The sequence below is a fragment of the Ambystoma mexicanum genome, chromosome 9, assembly GCF_040938575.1.
Source record: "Ambystoma mexicanum isolate Mex_15411 chromosome 9, UKY_AmexF1_1, whole genome shotgun sequence".
In the NCBI taxonomy this organism is placed as follows: domain Eukaryota; kingdom Metazoa; phylum Chordata; class Amphibia; order Caudata; family Ambystomatidae; genus Ambystoma; species Ambystoma mexicanum.
The window spans coordinates 1,065,842,996-1,065,859,738 of NC_090931.1; the positions used below are offsets into that span (position 1 = coordinate 1,065,842,996).

The 16,743-nt window shown below is 47.7% G+C and overlaps 1 protein-coding gene across 16 annotated transcripts in view; it reads left to right on the forward strand.

The window, feature by feature from the left end:
• BAZ2B (bromodomain adjacent to zinc finger domain 2B) overlaps nt 1-16,743 on the forward strand; it is a 2,602,315-nt gene that overhangs the window by 803,124 nt on the left and 1,782,448 nt on the right. For all 16 annotated transcript variants that reach the window (XM_069616356.1, XM_069616365.1, XM_069616369.1 and 13 more), the window contains one exon: nt 5,716-6,102. In XM_069616356.1, the coding sequence (XP_069472457.1) occupies nt 5,716-6,102 (387 nt within the window). The remainder of the gene's footprint in view (nt 1-5,715; nt 6,103-16,743) is intronic.

Here is a 16,743-nt window from a genome sequence, read left to right on the forward strand (position 1 = left end):
GTTTTATAGATCGAGTTCCGCATGTTGGAGAGAAAGGCAGAGAAGAGACCACAGACCTATGTACCACTTCCTAGCTTACCCTCATAACCCGCAAGGAGCCCATCAGAAAAAACCATCCAAATTGGAACAGCAAGAGGACCCCTCACAGCAACTGAATGTAAGAGACGAAAGGACTTGGGTCTCTGCATGTAGTGCGGGTCTAGTACTCATTTGTTGCGTGACTGCCCAGAGGTTCATCCCAGGAGACAGGAAAACAAAAGACCACAACCTTAAACAGGGATACGGAAGGGGTGAACACAGTCAATCCCTGTGGAGTTAACCAGCCATCTGTCATCAACAGTAACAGTCTGATGGTCATCAAAATCTTCCTAGACTGGAACCAAGAAAGTCCAGTAGAATGTCTAGCCATGTTAGACTGCAGTGCAACCGTTAACTTTGTGGACGACATATGGGCCATGGATCACCACATTCCCAGACGTCTTAAGATACGACCCATTCCCGTGGAAGGGGTTGATGGCACACCTTTGACTTCAGGACCTATTAGCCAGGAGACCCCGGAAGTAAGAGGCCAGATAGCCCACCACCATCCTTCGATCTCATACGAGCGGCTCATTTCCCAGTTATACTGGGTATTCCTTGGCTTAGGAATCATAACTCAAATATCGACTGGAGCCTAAACACGGTGGAATTTCAGTCACAATTTTGTGATCAGCTTTGTCTGGCATATGAGGCCACTCCTTCTAAGTACATCTGACTTTTCAGAACACGGGCGTTTGTGCCAACACTGTTCGAGTCCAGTACCTAGAATACTCGTGGACACCCAACCCTGAAACCTTCCACCTCATCGGCAGGAGGACTGCAAGATTGACCCGGTCCCTGATGCGGTGGTGCCCTTTGGAAGGACGTTTCCACTATCTCTACCACAAAAGGAATCACTTGGAGAATATCTAGCTATCAACTTACAGAATGGTACATAAGGCGCTACCAATGGTACATAAGACACTATACAAATGCAAAATAACATAACATAATGGCCTCATAAGGGAATCGGCCTCCTCAGCTGGAGCGTCACACTTTTTTATATCTAAGAAAGGCACGACAGAACTGAGGCCTTGCATAGACTACAGAGGCCTAAACAGCCTCACGGTGCAGGACCGATATCCCATGCCGTTAATGAAAGACATTATAGAGGCAGTTCAGGGAACAAAAGTCTTTACTAAACTAGATCTTAGAGGGGCATATCATCTGCGAAGAGTATGCAATGGCAACAAATGGAAAACGGCATTTAGGACGCCCCTAGGTCACTACGAGTACAGTGTTATGCCCTTCGGTCTTGTCAACGCACCTGCACAGTTCCAACAGTTCATGGACAAGATCTTTGTTGACCTCCTCTTTTCATCCATTGTCATTTGTTTAGATGATATCCTCATGTTCTCTGCCACCCAGAATGAACACCGCAGACATGTCAAGGAAGTGTTACACCGGCTACGGCTAAACAGTCTCCTAGCCAAACCTGAGAAGTATGTCTTTGAAGCTTCCACTGTACCGTACCTGGGCTTCATCTTTTCGGCAGACCAAGTACGGATGGATCCAGCCAAGACGGATGTTATTACTCAATGGTCTGTTCCCACCTCTATTAGGGACATACAAAGATTTTTGGGACTTTCGAACTTCTTTCGAAAGTATATTCCAAATTTCTCTGAAGTTGTTTTGCCATTCACACATCTCCTCAAAAAAGGGGTTAAATTTGCTTGGGCTCAGGAGGCAGACCATGCATTCCGGCGATTGAAAGAAGCCTTTGTAACTGCTCCCGTGCTCATACAGCCAGACCAGTCCTTACCCTTTGTCGTAGAGACAGATGCCTCAAGCGGTGCCATTGGTGCTGCTTTGCTGCAAAAGGAGGAGTATGGATTGGAACACCCAATCGCCTACTACTCCAGGACCTTGAGCCAGAGTGAACGAAACTATTCTGTTCTTGAAAAGGAACTCTTGGCCATAAGACAGGCATCTGAAGAGTGGAGACACCTTCTCCACGGAGCGGTATACCCCTTTCAAGTCTGCACTGACCATCCTCAAGGTACTCCAGAAGATGGAATGCCGTAACTCGACACATGCCAAATGGGCCTATTTCCTTTCACAATTTGACTTCAAGATCACGTACCTACCAGCAAAGGATAACTCACTAGCAGATGCTCTATCCCGCTGTCAAAGAGAGGACACAGGAGGGTACCAAGGACCTGAGGTTCAACTAGCAGGCTAAAGATTCATCAACGCAGTAAACACCTTCCTCCAACAAGTACAAACTGCTCAAGAGATGGAAAAGGAGAACCAAAATCTTCACTTAAAACAGAAAGGGGAACTTCTCTTCAGAGATGGATTATTGTTTGTACAAACTCGAGCACTGCAAGACCAAGCCATGTCCCTGTGCCACGACATCCCTTTGGCCGGACATAATCGACAAGCAGCTACATTAGAACTAACCTCTTGCCACTTTTGTTGGCCTACCATGACGAAGGACGTAAAGGAGCATGTCACCACATGCCCAAATGTGCCCAGAACAAGTACTCCTACTGCAAACCATTGGGTTTACCTCAACAAGAACCTCCTCCTTTAGGCCCATGGCAACACATCTCAACTGACATCATAGTGGACCTCCCTGTCTCGCAACGACACTCTGCTATAATGGTCACAGTTGATTCCTTTAGCAAATGAACTAATTTTTCACCAATAAAAGGAATCCCAAAAGCCTGTGCCACCACAGAGGTATTTCTAAGAGATGTGGTTAGGTTGCATGGTCTCCAATACACCATACTCTCACACAGAGGCTCGCAATTCTCGTCCAAATTCTGGACGGCCCTTTGCAAATCATTGGGGGTAAAGAGGTCCCTTTCGTCCGGGTTTCACTCGGAAAGTAATGGACAAGCAGAAAGCCTCAGCGCAACTTTGGTGCAGTACATTAGGTGTTTTTGTAACCAAGAGCAGACTGACTGGTATAACCTTCTACCCATGGCAGAATTTTTTTACAATAGCACCAGGCATACTTCGATCGGAATGAGCCCTTTCTTTTGTACCTATGGGTTCGATCCCAAACACATCCCACTCTTCAGCCAGTATCCGCAAACATACCTGCAGTGGACCACCTACTAGACATGATGCAGAAGATACACAAGGAAACCAGATCCAACCTCGAGAAGTCGCAAAAATATTGTAAGAAATGGGTAGACCGGAAAACGGAAACCCAACCCCTTTTCGGAAGAAGGAACCAAGGTGTGGTAATCCACCAAGTTTTTACCCAGATGGGTACATCCTGGCAAATTCTCACCCAGATACATCAGACCCTTTATTATCTCGGCCAAGAAAAATCCAGTTGCCTTTCGTCTGTCTCTCCCACCTAAATTACGACGGAGTCTTCCAGTCTTTCACACTTCCCTGTTAAAGGCATATGTGCCAGATCCTCACCTTAGAAAATCTAAGAAAGCAAGCTGTAACCCAAAAGAGTTATCAGAAGTGTCAAGACTCCTGGTCTCAAGATACAAGAGAGGAGTCTTACAACATCTGGTGCTATGGAAAGGCTACCCAAGGTCAGAGGCATCGTGGGAACCTGTTCGAAACCTGTCTGCGCCTCAACTCATTCAAAGATTTCATCGACTACACCCGGGGAAACCGGGAGGGAGACCGTTGAGAAGGGGTCATATTGTCATACACCGGCTATGGAAGCTATGGGGCTGGTGGGTGAAATGGAGGAAGGCCTAGACTGCTCGTATCGCTCGAAAAACTTTCAACATTCTAGTCTTGCAAACCTTTAGGCCACAATTATCCAACAGGTGAGATGCCCGGCGCGTTGCAACTTTCTTGCTCCGTATGGTTGCGTTTCAATGCTCCTGTTTGTTGTGCTCCTTCCTTCGCCCTCTTTTGCCTTCCTTTCCGCTCTCAGGCGGTACTTGGTTAGACTTTTGTGTGCCCGTCGCTCCCTTGCGGCATACTCTGCCTTTGCTTACCTTTCTCTGCTCCCCGGGCTGCTTCTTGCAGTTCATACACGCCGCGCTCCTGACTGCGTTCCGTTCCGCTGCTCCTCAGCTGTTCACTGTCTCCTTTGTTCACTGATACGGCTGGTCCTTGCAGCCTTTACTATTCATTACTCCTGGAACGATTACACTGCCAGCATTCTCAAGCTCAAGCTCATTGGTGAGAGAGGACTTCCTTCACTTTGCATGCTGAAACCTGAAGTCCATTCGGAACACGTTAATCGGCAAATCCGACGCTCTCAAGAACTACCAGGTTTTTTCGGCAAGGCTTTTCCCTGGTCTGGAGCCCCCACTGCCGGGCAAATAGCCTCACAGGCACAGTGGCCTCCGGAGGAGCCAGCCCTTATCTCTTCAAACAGAAGGGCAAAACTGTCAAGAAAAAGACCAAAAGCACCTGGAGAAAAGGAACGCTGAGACCTCATCAGAAAAACCATCGGACTTCAACACTGAGTTAGGTGAGGAGTGGGCTGGTGATAGGGATACTGTGGTATTTGCCAAACCTACTGAACATTAGAACAGCGTCTACCGTAAGCCCCTTTATGTATTGTGTGGTCGGTGGTAAAGGCTTCTCTTATAGGCAGCCATACAGATAAGGGGTGTGTTGGACACTTTTACTCACTGAAAATAGGCAAATACTACCCAACAATATAAATAGGGAGTAAAAATACACCCAACACAAATGGGAAATAGCCACATAGGAGCAAGTCCCCTGGCTTTCATGCACACATCTCCATACATATGTTTGGACCAGTTGCACACATAGTGCTGGAGGAAGAAACTACTATTATAACTGCCTGATCCAAGTAGTAAACATGCATCTTTTAATGTGCCTACGTAACTAATTGCAAAGAGGTGTTTATTACAAAAATATTACTGCTTTACAGTTAAAACATATTTTAACTCACTTCCATTGGGAATGGTGCTTTTTTACTCCCTAAATAATCCTTTTATTCCCAACTTTAAAAAGTAGGGCGTAAAATACTTCCACTGCAAAATCTTAACTGGAACATTGCTTACAGGGTTAACTGGGTCACCTGAAGCAATGAGGGTTGTGCACTTGTGATACTGCCCATCCTTCTCCAACTAGCTCATATTTCCCTTATAAGGTGCTTACTGATTCCAGTTGTACTGCTTTTAAAAGGCTTGGCCACCACCATCTTGAGATCATTCTTAACTGTTACATGGCGTGTATGTGTATGTGTGCGCATGTTTTTGTACGTCCCTGCATCTCTACAGGGCCCCCAGTTCTAGATGCATGACTTACACACTAGCTCCACGACTGTTTGTGTATTTGATGTTCAACTATGGTATGCAAGAGAATGCTCCCGAGGGTAGGTTCATGGATCGCTTGTGAAAAGACTTTTCCTTGTGTTCCTGGAGTCAGTGTAGATTGGCAAGCCATGGAGGCAGAGAGACTCTGAGGCATTTCCCAGTTTCCACCTTTGAATTGCATCATGTAGTGAACGACACCCCTCGGCCTCCATAGTCTCCTGATCTTCTCCATTGGATTTCCCAAAAGGGATGCAGCACAGTATGCAAATACAGAGGATAGTCTGTATGGCTTATCACGGATTCTGTAAATATATTTTCTCTGTAGACTTTAAAGCAAGTTTTCTTTGACAAGTTATTTACTGTCAAGCTTTGTGTATCCATACAGTAGCTGACTTTTTGTTGTACTTTTTCTTTAAAGGTGCTTATGCATTGTGTAACGGACCTAAAAACAGATGGACGGAAATCAACTGAAAAAACACAAGAAAGAACAACACACCAGCAGATACCTCTACTTTCTGATCCTCAGACACCCACAGCATTCCATTCCCAGCAGAAGCAGACTCAGGTTATGTCTCAGCAGCTTCCCTTTGTTTTCCAAAGCTCTCAGGTCAAGGAGGAATCTGTGAACAAACACACAAGTGTAATACAGTCAACAGGATTGGTGACCAATGTGAATCTTTTGGGACCTCAAGACAAAAAAGAAGCGAATTTGAAACTTCTAACATCTTCGGAAACAACAAAAGCAGGGAATAAAATTACTTCTGAGGAGTCTAATATTTCAACCAGTGACATGAGAACGAAACGGGTATGTGTAAATACATGTGAAATGTTTGAAGTTGCTATGTAACCACCATCTATATGCAAAGTGTTTATCTTCAGACTATGTTCTTAGATTCTCATGAATTCATGCACACCATAGAGGCCAAGATAAAAATATTCCACCAAGCCTTTGTTCTATTTAAAATATGATGGCATCAAAACCATATATTTCTTCTGTGCACTCAATTTTCAGAAGTTAACTAACTTTTTTACTTATCATTAGTGAAAAGTTATAATAGCAGTGCTTTGCTTGATAAACAATGGGTTTTACTGTGGCTTGGAAAAACCTTTTAATAATGTTTCAGTGATCTTCTTATTTGTTCTCGCCCAACAGTCATGGTCTTGTTTTCCTAAACTGAGGAGTGATTTCTTTGTGCTTATCAGATGATCTATGCAATCACTTCAAGAACATATGTTTTTAGCCACATCAAATTAGACCTTCTAACCATGTATCATCACCCATGACTTCTTCTATGACATCAAGTGAGTCCCAAGATAAATCTAGGTCCCAACATCGAGATGAATGCTCAGTGTCAAGAAGAGTTTAATATTTGAAACCACACAAGCAAATATCAATTGCCCTAGAAAAGGTAAGGGAGGCAGTCTTCATCTAGGTAAGCTTTATCCTAGGATTGCAACATGTTTTACAATAGACAAGGATGTGCCACCGAGGAAATCAGTCTATCCAAATGGCTGCCAATGCATGTTTACCTCACTAAGCTGGAAAAATCTTGGATACCTACACATTCTGAATTTCTTCCGATATCCTTTTAAAAAAAAATCTTTTATTGAAGTGTTGTGGAATACATCAAATTATTAATACTCGCAAAGTCCCCAAAAACTGATGGAAGCATTACACAGACCTATATATAGGGTAACAATAACAGTAACTCAACAGTACCTCTATAACAAAGGGCAGAGATGGTAGGAGAGTAAGAGAAGACTGCAGTATAAAGTATTAGCTGGTCCGGTAGTACAGCGAGCGGAGGGCTCGATTTGACATCTGTGTAAAGCCTGCTGATGCAGGTTCGAATCCTGGCAGGGCCAAACTTAGCTTTTCATCCTTCCGAGGTCGATAAATGAGCACCACACACCGTGGGTAATAATAAGCAGTGTTCAAATGCCTTGGGGTTCGTAGCGCTATATAAATGCAAAATTATTATTATTATTATTATAGTCATGACCTTAAATTATGGCACCATACGAAATCTTTGTTTCGGCAAATAGACTTTCTGTACTATTATGGGGTGTGGATCCAGCAATGTCCTTCTAAATGCCTCAATCAAGACCTGTCTGCTTGCAGGGAAAATAAATAATAAGTGCCCAATAGCAACCCTTTTTATTGAAAGCTATAATTTACTGATTGTTATTGCTATTGAAATTAGTAGCAAACCACAGTTTCTCCAGCACGGGGTCTGGCATTGATTCACATGCTCATGAATATTCCCTGTCGTCAGGCTGGGAATCCTCAGTAAAATAAAAAACAGTTTCACTTTCACCTACAAACTGTCTTTCTACTTCAAAGCAATCACTGTCCTCTGGGTCATACTGCCCCCATCCAGTGACAGTCCTCTCCCTAAGCTCCTCCCCTGGCAGTCCTCTTCAGATTTTTACTGCACGCTTCACTGTTTGGAGTCCTCGAGTTTGCTCTGCGAGATACTTCTGTGTTTTCGTGTTTTCAGAAGGAAAAAGGTTATATTTTTATTTCGAATGAGCCCGTGTGCTCACTTCTCCATCTGCCTACAGCGGCAAATCGTTGTCGTGAATTAGGCGCCCCTCAAGAGCTAAAATCGGTGAAGATTCCAGAATGCCCTTGGGCCTACTTCGTGCCCTCCGACCATGACGGAGAAGAAGGAAGGAAGAAGATTTTTCTTCAAGCCCTGCACAAAGTGCGGGCTACGGAATGTGTTTGTTGCGGACTAGCAACTCCAATGCCTCTTCTGCCTGCATCCGGACCACAAGTATGTGGGGTGCGAGATATGCCTCGGGTCTTTCAAGAAGACAATGAAGGATAGGCACAGTAGACTGGCAGTGTGGCTGAACGGCAAGCCCTCTGCCCCGTCCTCTGAGCAGGGTCATGCCTCACCCAGGACTGGCCGGTCCGAGCAGCAGTCTTTTAAGTCTTTTGAGGGCACCTCATCCATGGGTGCCCAAGACAAGGCCAAGAACCGCAAGTCCGAGTCCACTGGGTTCGCTGCAGAAGCGGGTCCCAGGTGGACAGGGCGCGATCGACATCACCCTCGGCTCCTCCTAGAAAAGGATATCATCCAGCCCGGCTCAACTGAGGGAGAAGCCAGAGAAGCCGCTGACAGAGGAGTAGAAGGCTGAACTGCTGAAGAAGGCCCAGTCAGCACAGGATAAAACTTTGTAGACGATAGTGTTGGTGGCGGCTGCTCTCACAACGGCTAAGGGGGCTGACCCTGTGAAGGTAGCCCCCGCAGCACAGAAGGTATCCCTGCCCCCGAGGCGCGAAACTGCTGCAGTAACTCTGGCAAAGTCTGCTGGATCGCCAGAAAAGCGTAAACCGTCCTGGAACCCGGTTCCAGCCCCTCAGGGGGGGAAAAGGGGAGGCAAGGAGGCCCTGTGCCAGCCTTCCCAGACCGTGGCCCAAGCCATGGAGGTCTCATCCATGGACATGAGTCCTCACACACGGTCCACGAGGACGACAACAGCGGCGCAGAGCCAAGTGTTCCGATCCCGCCAGCTCAGCCGAATGATGTGTCTCTGGACATCCTGTTGACCCTCCACACCTTGGTGTCGGAGAACCGGAAAGGGATGCCACAGGGCCCTGTTCCAGTGGTCCCTCAGGCTCCCCGATCAGCCGCCAGCGAAGAAGAGGAAGCATCATCCGACACCCTAATTTCAGCCTCCAAATCCGCGTTGGACCCCCTCTCCCCCAACGGACCCAGACACGGGTACGGGGATGCATATGCCCATGACAACGATGAATGACAGCAAGGTTATCGTTGCAGTGGGTCTCCGCAACCAAGGGTGCCCCCACTGGATGAGGTGGGTCATTCCATTCCATTATTGCCAGAGCCTCCAAGCTATTCCAGCTTTTGCCCGAATAAAACCAGGAAGGAGGATTTCTTGCACCAGAGGCGCGAGGCCAAGAGGAAGACAATCGTGGCGGTGCCCCTTCATGGTCCTCATGAAGAACACTTGTACGGCTCCAACCAAATGGGATAGGCTGGAGAAGAAGTGCCAGAATCCACACCCAAGTGCCTGAGGACTCAGCCGTCGCCAGACTAGGTGGTACCCAGCATCCGCGAGGAAACAGTCTGCTAACCCGTCCTCGTCGTCATCGGTCCCTCTAGACAGAGAGGTGAATAAGATGGACTCCATGGGAAGGAATGTGAGTTACACGACAGCGTCCACCATCAAGGTGGCCAATGCACTAACAATCCTAGCCAGGTATGACAGGAAGCTATGGTACAAGCTGGGTTCGATTTTGGTGTTCCTCCCCGACGATACGAACATGGAGGCAATCGATCTCTTACAGGAAGGGGAGGTAGCGTCTGATCACACCATCAAAGTGGCATTGGACGTTGTCGACACAGGGTTCCGGCAAATGGGGAACAGTGTTTGTCTTCGTAGCCAAGGCTGGATGAAGGTCACACATTTCCGCCAGTAGGTGCAAGCGAAGGTAGTGGACATGCCGTTATTTGTGACAGTAGTCAATGAGTCCCTACAGGTCATGAAGGCGGATACAGAGATGGCCCGTTCCCTTAGCACCCTCCAGCAGCATGGCTCTTCCTTTCGATCTTCCAGAGGAAAGTCGAACAGCTCTTCCAAAGGTTTCTCCTCATCGTAACGTCAGCCTTCCAGGTCCACGACTCGGGAAGCCTACAGAGGCCGTCCCCAGGCCTACGGTAGCAGAGGGCAGCGTTGCCGTTGCCCGCAAGGCAGAACCCAGCTCCAGAGCAGGCCTGAACCGACCAGGACCTCGGGCCCCCACCTATGCTGTCCAGTAGGTGGCTGGCTGACGAAGTTCCTCAGTGAGTAGAAAAAGATCACCACCGACAGATGGGTGCTGGACACTCTCGCCCAAGGACATACCGTGGAGTTTCAGCGCAGTTGCCGTGGATCCCTCTGGTGGCCCGTCAGGAGCAGCACACCCCTCGGCTCCTGGAGAAGGTGCGGGCCATTCTGCAAAAAGGGGCGATATAGCTAGTTCCCCAGTGACTCCGAGGATCCGGAGTCTATTCCAGATACATTTTGGCCAGAAAGACGGGGATGGAGGCCCATTCTAGACCTACGACGTCTGAACAAATACCTCAAGTCCCAAAAATTCAGGAAGGTCACATTGCAACATGTGCTCAGCCAGCTGGAAAAAGGAGACTTCTTGACGTCACTGGACCTGGAGGACGCCTACTCCCACGTCCCCATTCACAGGAAACACTGACAGTTTCTATGCTTCATAGTGCAGGGACAGCACTGCCAGTTCAAAGCCCCTACCTTTCGGCTTCAAGTCGGCCCCCAGAGTGTTCACGAAGTGCCTGACACTAGTGGCGGCCCATCTATTTCCACAGGGCATACACTTATCCCCATACCTCGACGACTGGCTGATTCGCACTCGGGTGCAGGAGCTGGCCCAAGGACACACCGAGACGACCGTCCGGCCATTAATGAATCTGGGATTCTTCGTCAACTATCCCAAGACCTGCTTGACGCCATCACGGAACGCGCTGTCCCTTGGCACCAGGCTAAATACAGTATCTTGCCTGGTGTCTCCCTCGGAGGAGAGGATTCCGTCCATTCTGGGGAAGGTGCAGCAGCTGTTGGCGACGAGGTCGTCCACAGAGCAAACCATCAAGTTGTTGCTGGGCATGATATCGTCCTGTTTCTACCTCATCCGGCTCTGCAGGTTGCATATGCAGCCCCTCCAGGAATTCCTGGATGCCCGCTGGCTACAGGTGTCCGGAAGCTTCACAGACAAGCTTTCCAACAACGACGAGTTCCGGCAGGCAATGTTATGGTGGGGCGTTCAATCCAACATTGCTCAAGGCATGGGATTCCAGAACCCACCATACCAGGAGATGGTCATCACAGATACCTCCCTAGAGGGATGGGGGGCGCACACCGGACTTCTGCACGCCAGAGGCCTGTAGTTGCCAGAGGAGAGGGATCTTCATATCAACATCCTGGAGCTATGGGCAGTGTTCTGGGCCTTCAAGTCGTTCCTCCTGTCCCTGAAAGGCAATGCGGTAAGGATCTTCACGGACAACACCACCACCATATTTTACATCAGGAAACAAGGGAACACTCGATCCCCGGCGCTCTCCAATGACGCTCAGGACTTGTGGCGCTGGGCTGTCAGACAGGGGATGTTCCTCCTCCCTCTTCACTGGGCGGAAGTCAAGAACACCATTGCAGACTCCCTCAGCAGGGAACTGCTCTCCTGCCACGAGTGGGAGCTTCGTCAGGATCAGGTGCACTGCCTGTTCGCCGAGTGGGGCAGGGCCCAAATAGATCTGTTTGAGACAGCGACAAACTCCAAGTGCAAGAAGTTCACCAGCAGGTTTCACCTGCCGAGGAGCCTGGGAGACACGTTCTACTTTCTGTGGGAAGGACTGTTCCTGTACGCATTCCTCCGCCATTCCCTCTCCTGCTATGAGTCATCAACACACTCAGACTGTGCAAGATGATTCTCATCGCACCAGCGTGGCTGAGGCAGATTTGGTATCAAACCTTCTCAGTCTGCCAGCGTCGCCCACGGTCAAGCTGCCGGTAGTTACGGTTCTTCTCACCAGGGAAGGAGACGCAATCTGCATCATGACCCTGGATTGCTGAACCTAAGTGCTTGGCTCCTGCAGCCTTAGAGTTTGGTGGCTACGAGTTGTATGCAGACTGCAGAGAGGTCCTCGCCAAGGCCAGGGCGTTGTCGACTTTGAAATGCTACAATCAAAAGTGGAAGTGTTTTGCTACATGATGCCGGTCGCAGAAGATTACCCCGCTTGTGGTCACAGCAGTGCCAATTCTTCCATACTTGTTCTCCTTGGGCAAGGCCGGCCTGGCACACACTCATATCAAGGTGCATCAGGTGGCTATTTTTCGCTTCACCAGGTCTCCAGGAAGATCCTCACTGTGGTCTCATCGACTCATCAAGGAGTTCCTCAAAGGATTTTTTTGATCTTTCCGGCCAGTGGAACTGGCATTGATGATGTTCATGGGGGGCCACCTTCATGCCTATGCATCAGGCCCCTCTCATGTTCCTCTCATTGAAAACTGCTTTCCATGTGGTCATCACCTCTGCCAGGAGGGTGGGTGAGATCCAAGACCTATCCTGCAAGCAACAATACTTGACTTTCCACAAATCAAGTGTGGGGCTGCGGATGCACCCTTCTTTCATGCCGAAGGTTCAGTCGGAATTCCACCACAAAAAGCCTTTGGTTTTACCTGTTTTTCCTGAAACCTTGGTTGCTGAAAGGGCCTTGTACTTGTTGGATGTTGCTCTTGTCTTAAGGTTCTACATGACATGCACAAAGAGTTTTTGGAAGACTTCACAACTGATTGTGAACTCTGGTCCTGTGAACCATGGGAAAACATTGTCCAAGGCTTTTATCTCAAGGTGGCTCTCCGGCTGCATCATGCATTGTCATCGATTGACGAACTGACCGCTGCTCGGCCATCCGAGAGCCCACTCCACCAGTGAGATCGCTGCGACGACAGCGTTTTTGTCTGGTGTTCCCCTGCTAGACACCTGCAGGGCTGCTGTGTGGAGGTCCACCCACACCTTCATGAAGTTCTACTGTGTCGACAGGGATTCCAGGGAGGAGTCCAGAGCTGACCAAGCAGTGCTAAGCAACCTGTTTGCTTGAGTTGAGTCCGTTCAGACGTAAGAGTAATTGCTTCCGTTAAGACTTGCCACCTCCTGTTGTTGTGTAATGTTGTATTGCTCTATATTTGTTATTCATGAGCATGTGAATCCATGCCAGACCCCATGCTGGAGAAGGAACAAGTTACTTATCTGTAGCTGTTGTTCTCCAGCATGAGTCTGGCATGCATTCACAAGTGAACCCTCCCGCCGTCCCCTCTCTGGCTCTTCTGGTCCTGCTGCTGCTTTACGTGCTTACCAAAGCGGAAGATGGCTGCCAGGGGAGGGGCTTAGGGAGAGGACTGCCATTGTATGACCCAACTGACAGTGATTGGTTTAAAGGAGAAAGACAGTTTGTAAGTCACTGTGACCAACGGAATTGGTGCCTAGTCGCTCAGACGGGTCTGTAAATCAAGAGGCGGGTGGGTTAGGTTAGTCAGGTGAACGGGGAGCAGGAAAGTGAGAGAAGTGGTGTGCTGTTGGCGGCTTCAGTTCGATTTTCACAATGCGCTGAGCTTTGGTGTGAGGATCGGACCGATGCAAGACCTTGTGTGCTGTTTGTGCGGTTTATGTGTTGTTTGCTTGCTGTTGCGGTCTGATGAAGTGCGTGCGGTTTGCTGGCCAAGAAACCATTCTGTGGATTTTCAGGTGCATTAGATAAGCAGAGATTTGAGCTTGGGTTAGTTGGTTATATATCCTAGGCCATTGCAGGTCTTGTTCTATTTAACTGGCATTTTCTAGACTATTTGTGTATCGTCCGCATAGTTGTAGCAAGTGAGTCTGTTTCTTTTGATGATCTTGATTAGTTGAAATAGGTAGTAGATGTTGAATATTTACGGGGACAAGGATGTTCCTGGTGGTACTCCCCAAGTGGATTCTCTCGGATTGGGTATGAAAGGTTTCATCCATATGGTCTCTGTTCTTTTTGTTAAGAAGGTAGGCGTTGTCAGTTATTCCCAGTTCTTACAATCTCGTGATGAGGATGTCGTGGTTGACTGTGTCGAATGCCGCAGAGGTCTAGATGTATCAAGGCAGTACTTGTGTCTGCGTTTGCTTTTAGGTCATCTCATATTAAGAGGAGTACTGATTCTGTTTGTCTCATTGGTCTGAAACCTACTTGTGAAGTGTTTAGTAGGCAGTGCTCTTCTACGAATTCTTGAGTTGTTTTGTATGTGTACGTTTCGAGCAATTTAGCTAGATACGGGATGTTGGAGATAGGTCTGTAATTGGAGACTACTGGATCTACATTTCCTGCTGTATCTTTGAGTAGCGGCCTGATGTACGCTGATTTGAAGGATTGTGGCAGTTTCGCTGTTGAGATTGAAAGGTTGAGAACATTCCTGTTGGCTTCCATGGGTTTTCCTTGTTTGAGGATTGATTTGTATATGTCCGGGGGCAGGGATCTGCAGGAGAACCTGTTTTGTTGCTTTGATTTACCAGTTTGACAAAAGTCACCACTGATATTTTCGGGAAAGCTTCAGAGTTTGTTCTACGTAAGGGTAGGTGGGTTCCGTAGTCTGATCGCATGGTCGGTTTTGTATGGTTTGTTGGATGGTAATGATTTTGTTTTTGAAATGGACTGCTAGATTATTGCATAGTTTCATAGATGGTATTTGCATGTTGTTGCAGCCAATTTCCTTTATGATTTTAAAGAGTTCTTTTTGGGTGTTTGGTGCTTTGAAGATTCGGTTGTCGTAGTATTTTCTTTTTGCATTTCCTTTTTCTAAGAGCGGATATGTTGTTGAAATTTCAATTTGTTTCCACTGTCGTTTGTGATCCTCCATTCCAGTTCTAGTTTTCGGTTTTTCCTTTTCATGCTGCTGAGTAGTGGGGTGAACCATTTTGCTTTGATCTTTTGCAAGGGGTGAAAGGTGTTTCTTTGGCAATTTAAGTGAAAGTGATACTGTTTTTTCTTTTACCGAGGATTCCCAGCCTGACAGGGAATATTCATGAGCATGTGAATCCATGCCAGACCCATGCTGGAGAACAATAGTTACAAGTAAGTAAATTCCATAATTCTTCGATCCTGGATCTGTCCTCCTATTGGTCATGGAAGTAAGAACATTGGGTGTACTAGTCTTTATTATTCAACTAGTGCATAGTATTAGGCACAGCCATTTGTGTGGTCATCTTTATTCTGACAGGCTGTCTCACTGTTTTTGAGACACCTACAAAGCAACATTTGATAGAGGCAAAATATTTATTTACAAAAGGCAGTCAATTTTCTAGGCACGCTCTCCTCGATAGGAATGGCAGACTTTGCTCCCTGAGTATTAAGATGGATTTTCAGAACCAGCACCGGGTAAGGGTTCTGAGAGGCCTCCCTGTTCAGTGAGCAGGTTAAAAGATATTTATTTATTTATTTATTTATTTGCATTTATAAAGCACACAAGCAACCCACAGGCATTGTGGCGTTGTTACATGGAGTAGACTAGGTTACAGTTACAGGTCAGTGTACATACTAGGGTACATGGTGAGGTGTTACATGGAAGGTGATATGGCTACAAAGAGGTTACATGGTGTATTGCATATAGTTATTACCTGTGTACACATCATGACATGGAATAAGGACACTGCTGCATTCTGTGGGGGGGTTTAGGAGAATCACCTTGTTTTGATAGCTTTGCGAAATGCAAGGTGTGAGGGTTCAGATCTGAGGGCTAGTGGGAGGGAGTTCCATTGCCTGACCGCGATGAAAGGGAAGCTGACGCCACCCCCTTTGGCACGCTTGACTATAGGTACAAGCAGCATGTTGGCGTAGGGTGTTCTTGTGGGTCTGGAAGAGAAGGGTATGTTAATTCTCCAGGAGGGGTAGGGCTGGGCTGTGTGGTGGATTCACTTGTGGGTAAAGGCAAGAGTTTTGAAGATGACACGTTCACGGACAGGCAGCCAGTGAGCTTGTCTTCTGGCTGCGGAGATGTTACCTTCTTGGGATACCTATGGCGCCGCGTAGGGTGTTATTTTGGGAAGTTTGGAGTATGTCAAGATTTTTTGCTGAGGTGCCCGTAAAGAGGACGTTACAGTAGTCCAATCTATAAATGATTAGGGCTCTAGCAATTCTCAGGCAATTAGCAGTGGTGAGGAATGGCCTGGTTGCGTTTAGACGTTTAGTGTAGTAGGCTGCGGAGAAGGCAATGGCGCTAACTTGTCTGGGCATGGATAGGTTGGCATCTAGGTAGACCCCAAGTGTTTTTACTGCCTGAGATCCTGGGATAGCTGTGTTGTCAATGTTGAAGGAGGAGTATCGGATGTCAAGTTTATTCAGAGTGTCAGTGGGCCCTAGCAGAAGAAGTTATATCTTTTCACCATTTAGGCACACGCAGTTTTCAGCCATCCAGGTGTGGATGGTGGCGTTAAGGGTCTTGGCATCCTCTGCATAGTCGCCAGACAGAGGGAGGAAGACTTAGGCTGGATCTCTCAGTCCACAGCACATGGACTCGACAGGAGCAGGAATACCACATCAATTGGTTAGAGCTGAACTCCATCTGGCTAGCGCTCAGAGCATTCCTACCACTTATCAGTGGCAAGGTTATCCTCATCCTGACAGACAATTCGACCAGCATATACTACGTCAACAAGCAAGGGGGCACTAGGTCCCCTCCTCTGTGCAGACTGGCAATCAGCATGTGGGAGTGGGCCCTGGAAAACAACATCTACCTCATGGCAGTCCACCAGTCCAACCTGGAGGCGGACAGGCTCAGCAGGTTGGGAGCGGACTATTACGAGTGGCAGCTAAACTACTTCGTTATTCAGGAGATCTTCAACAGGTGTGGTCATCCCCAGGTGGATCTCTTTGCCACCTGGCACAAC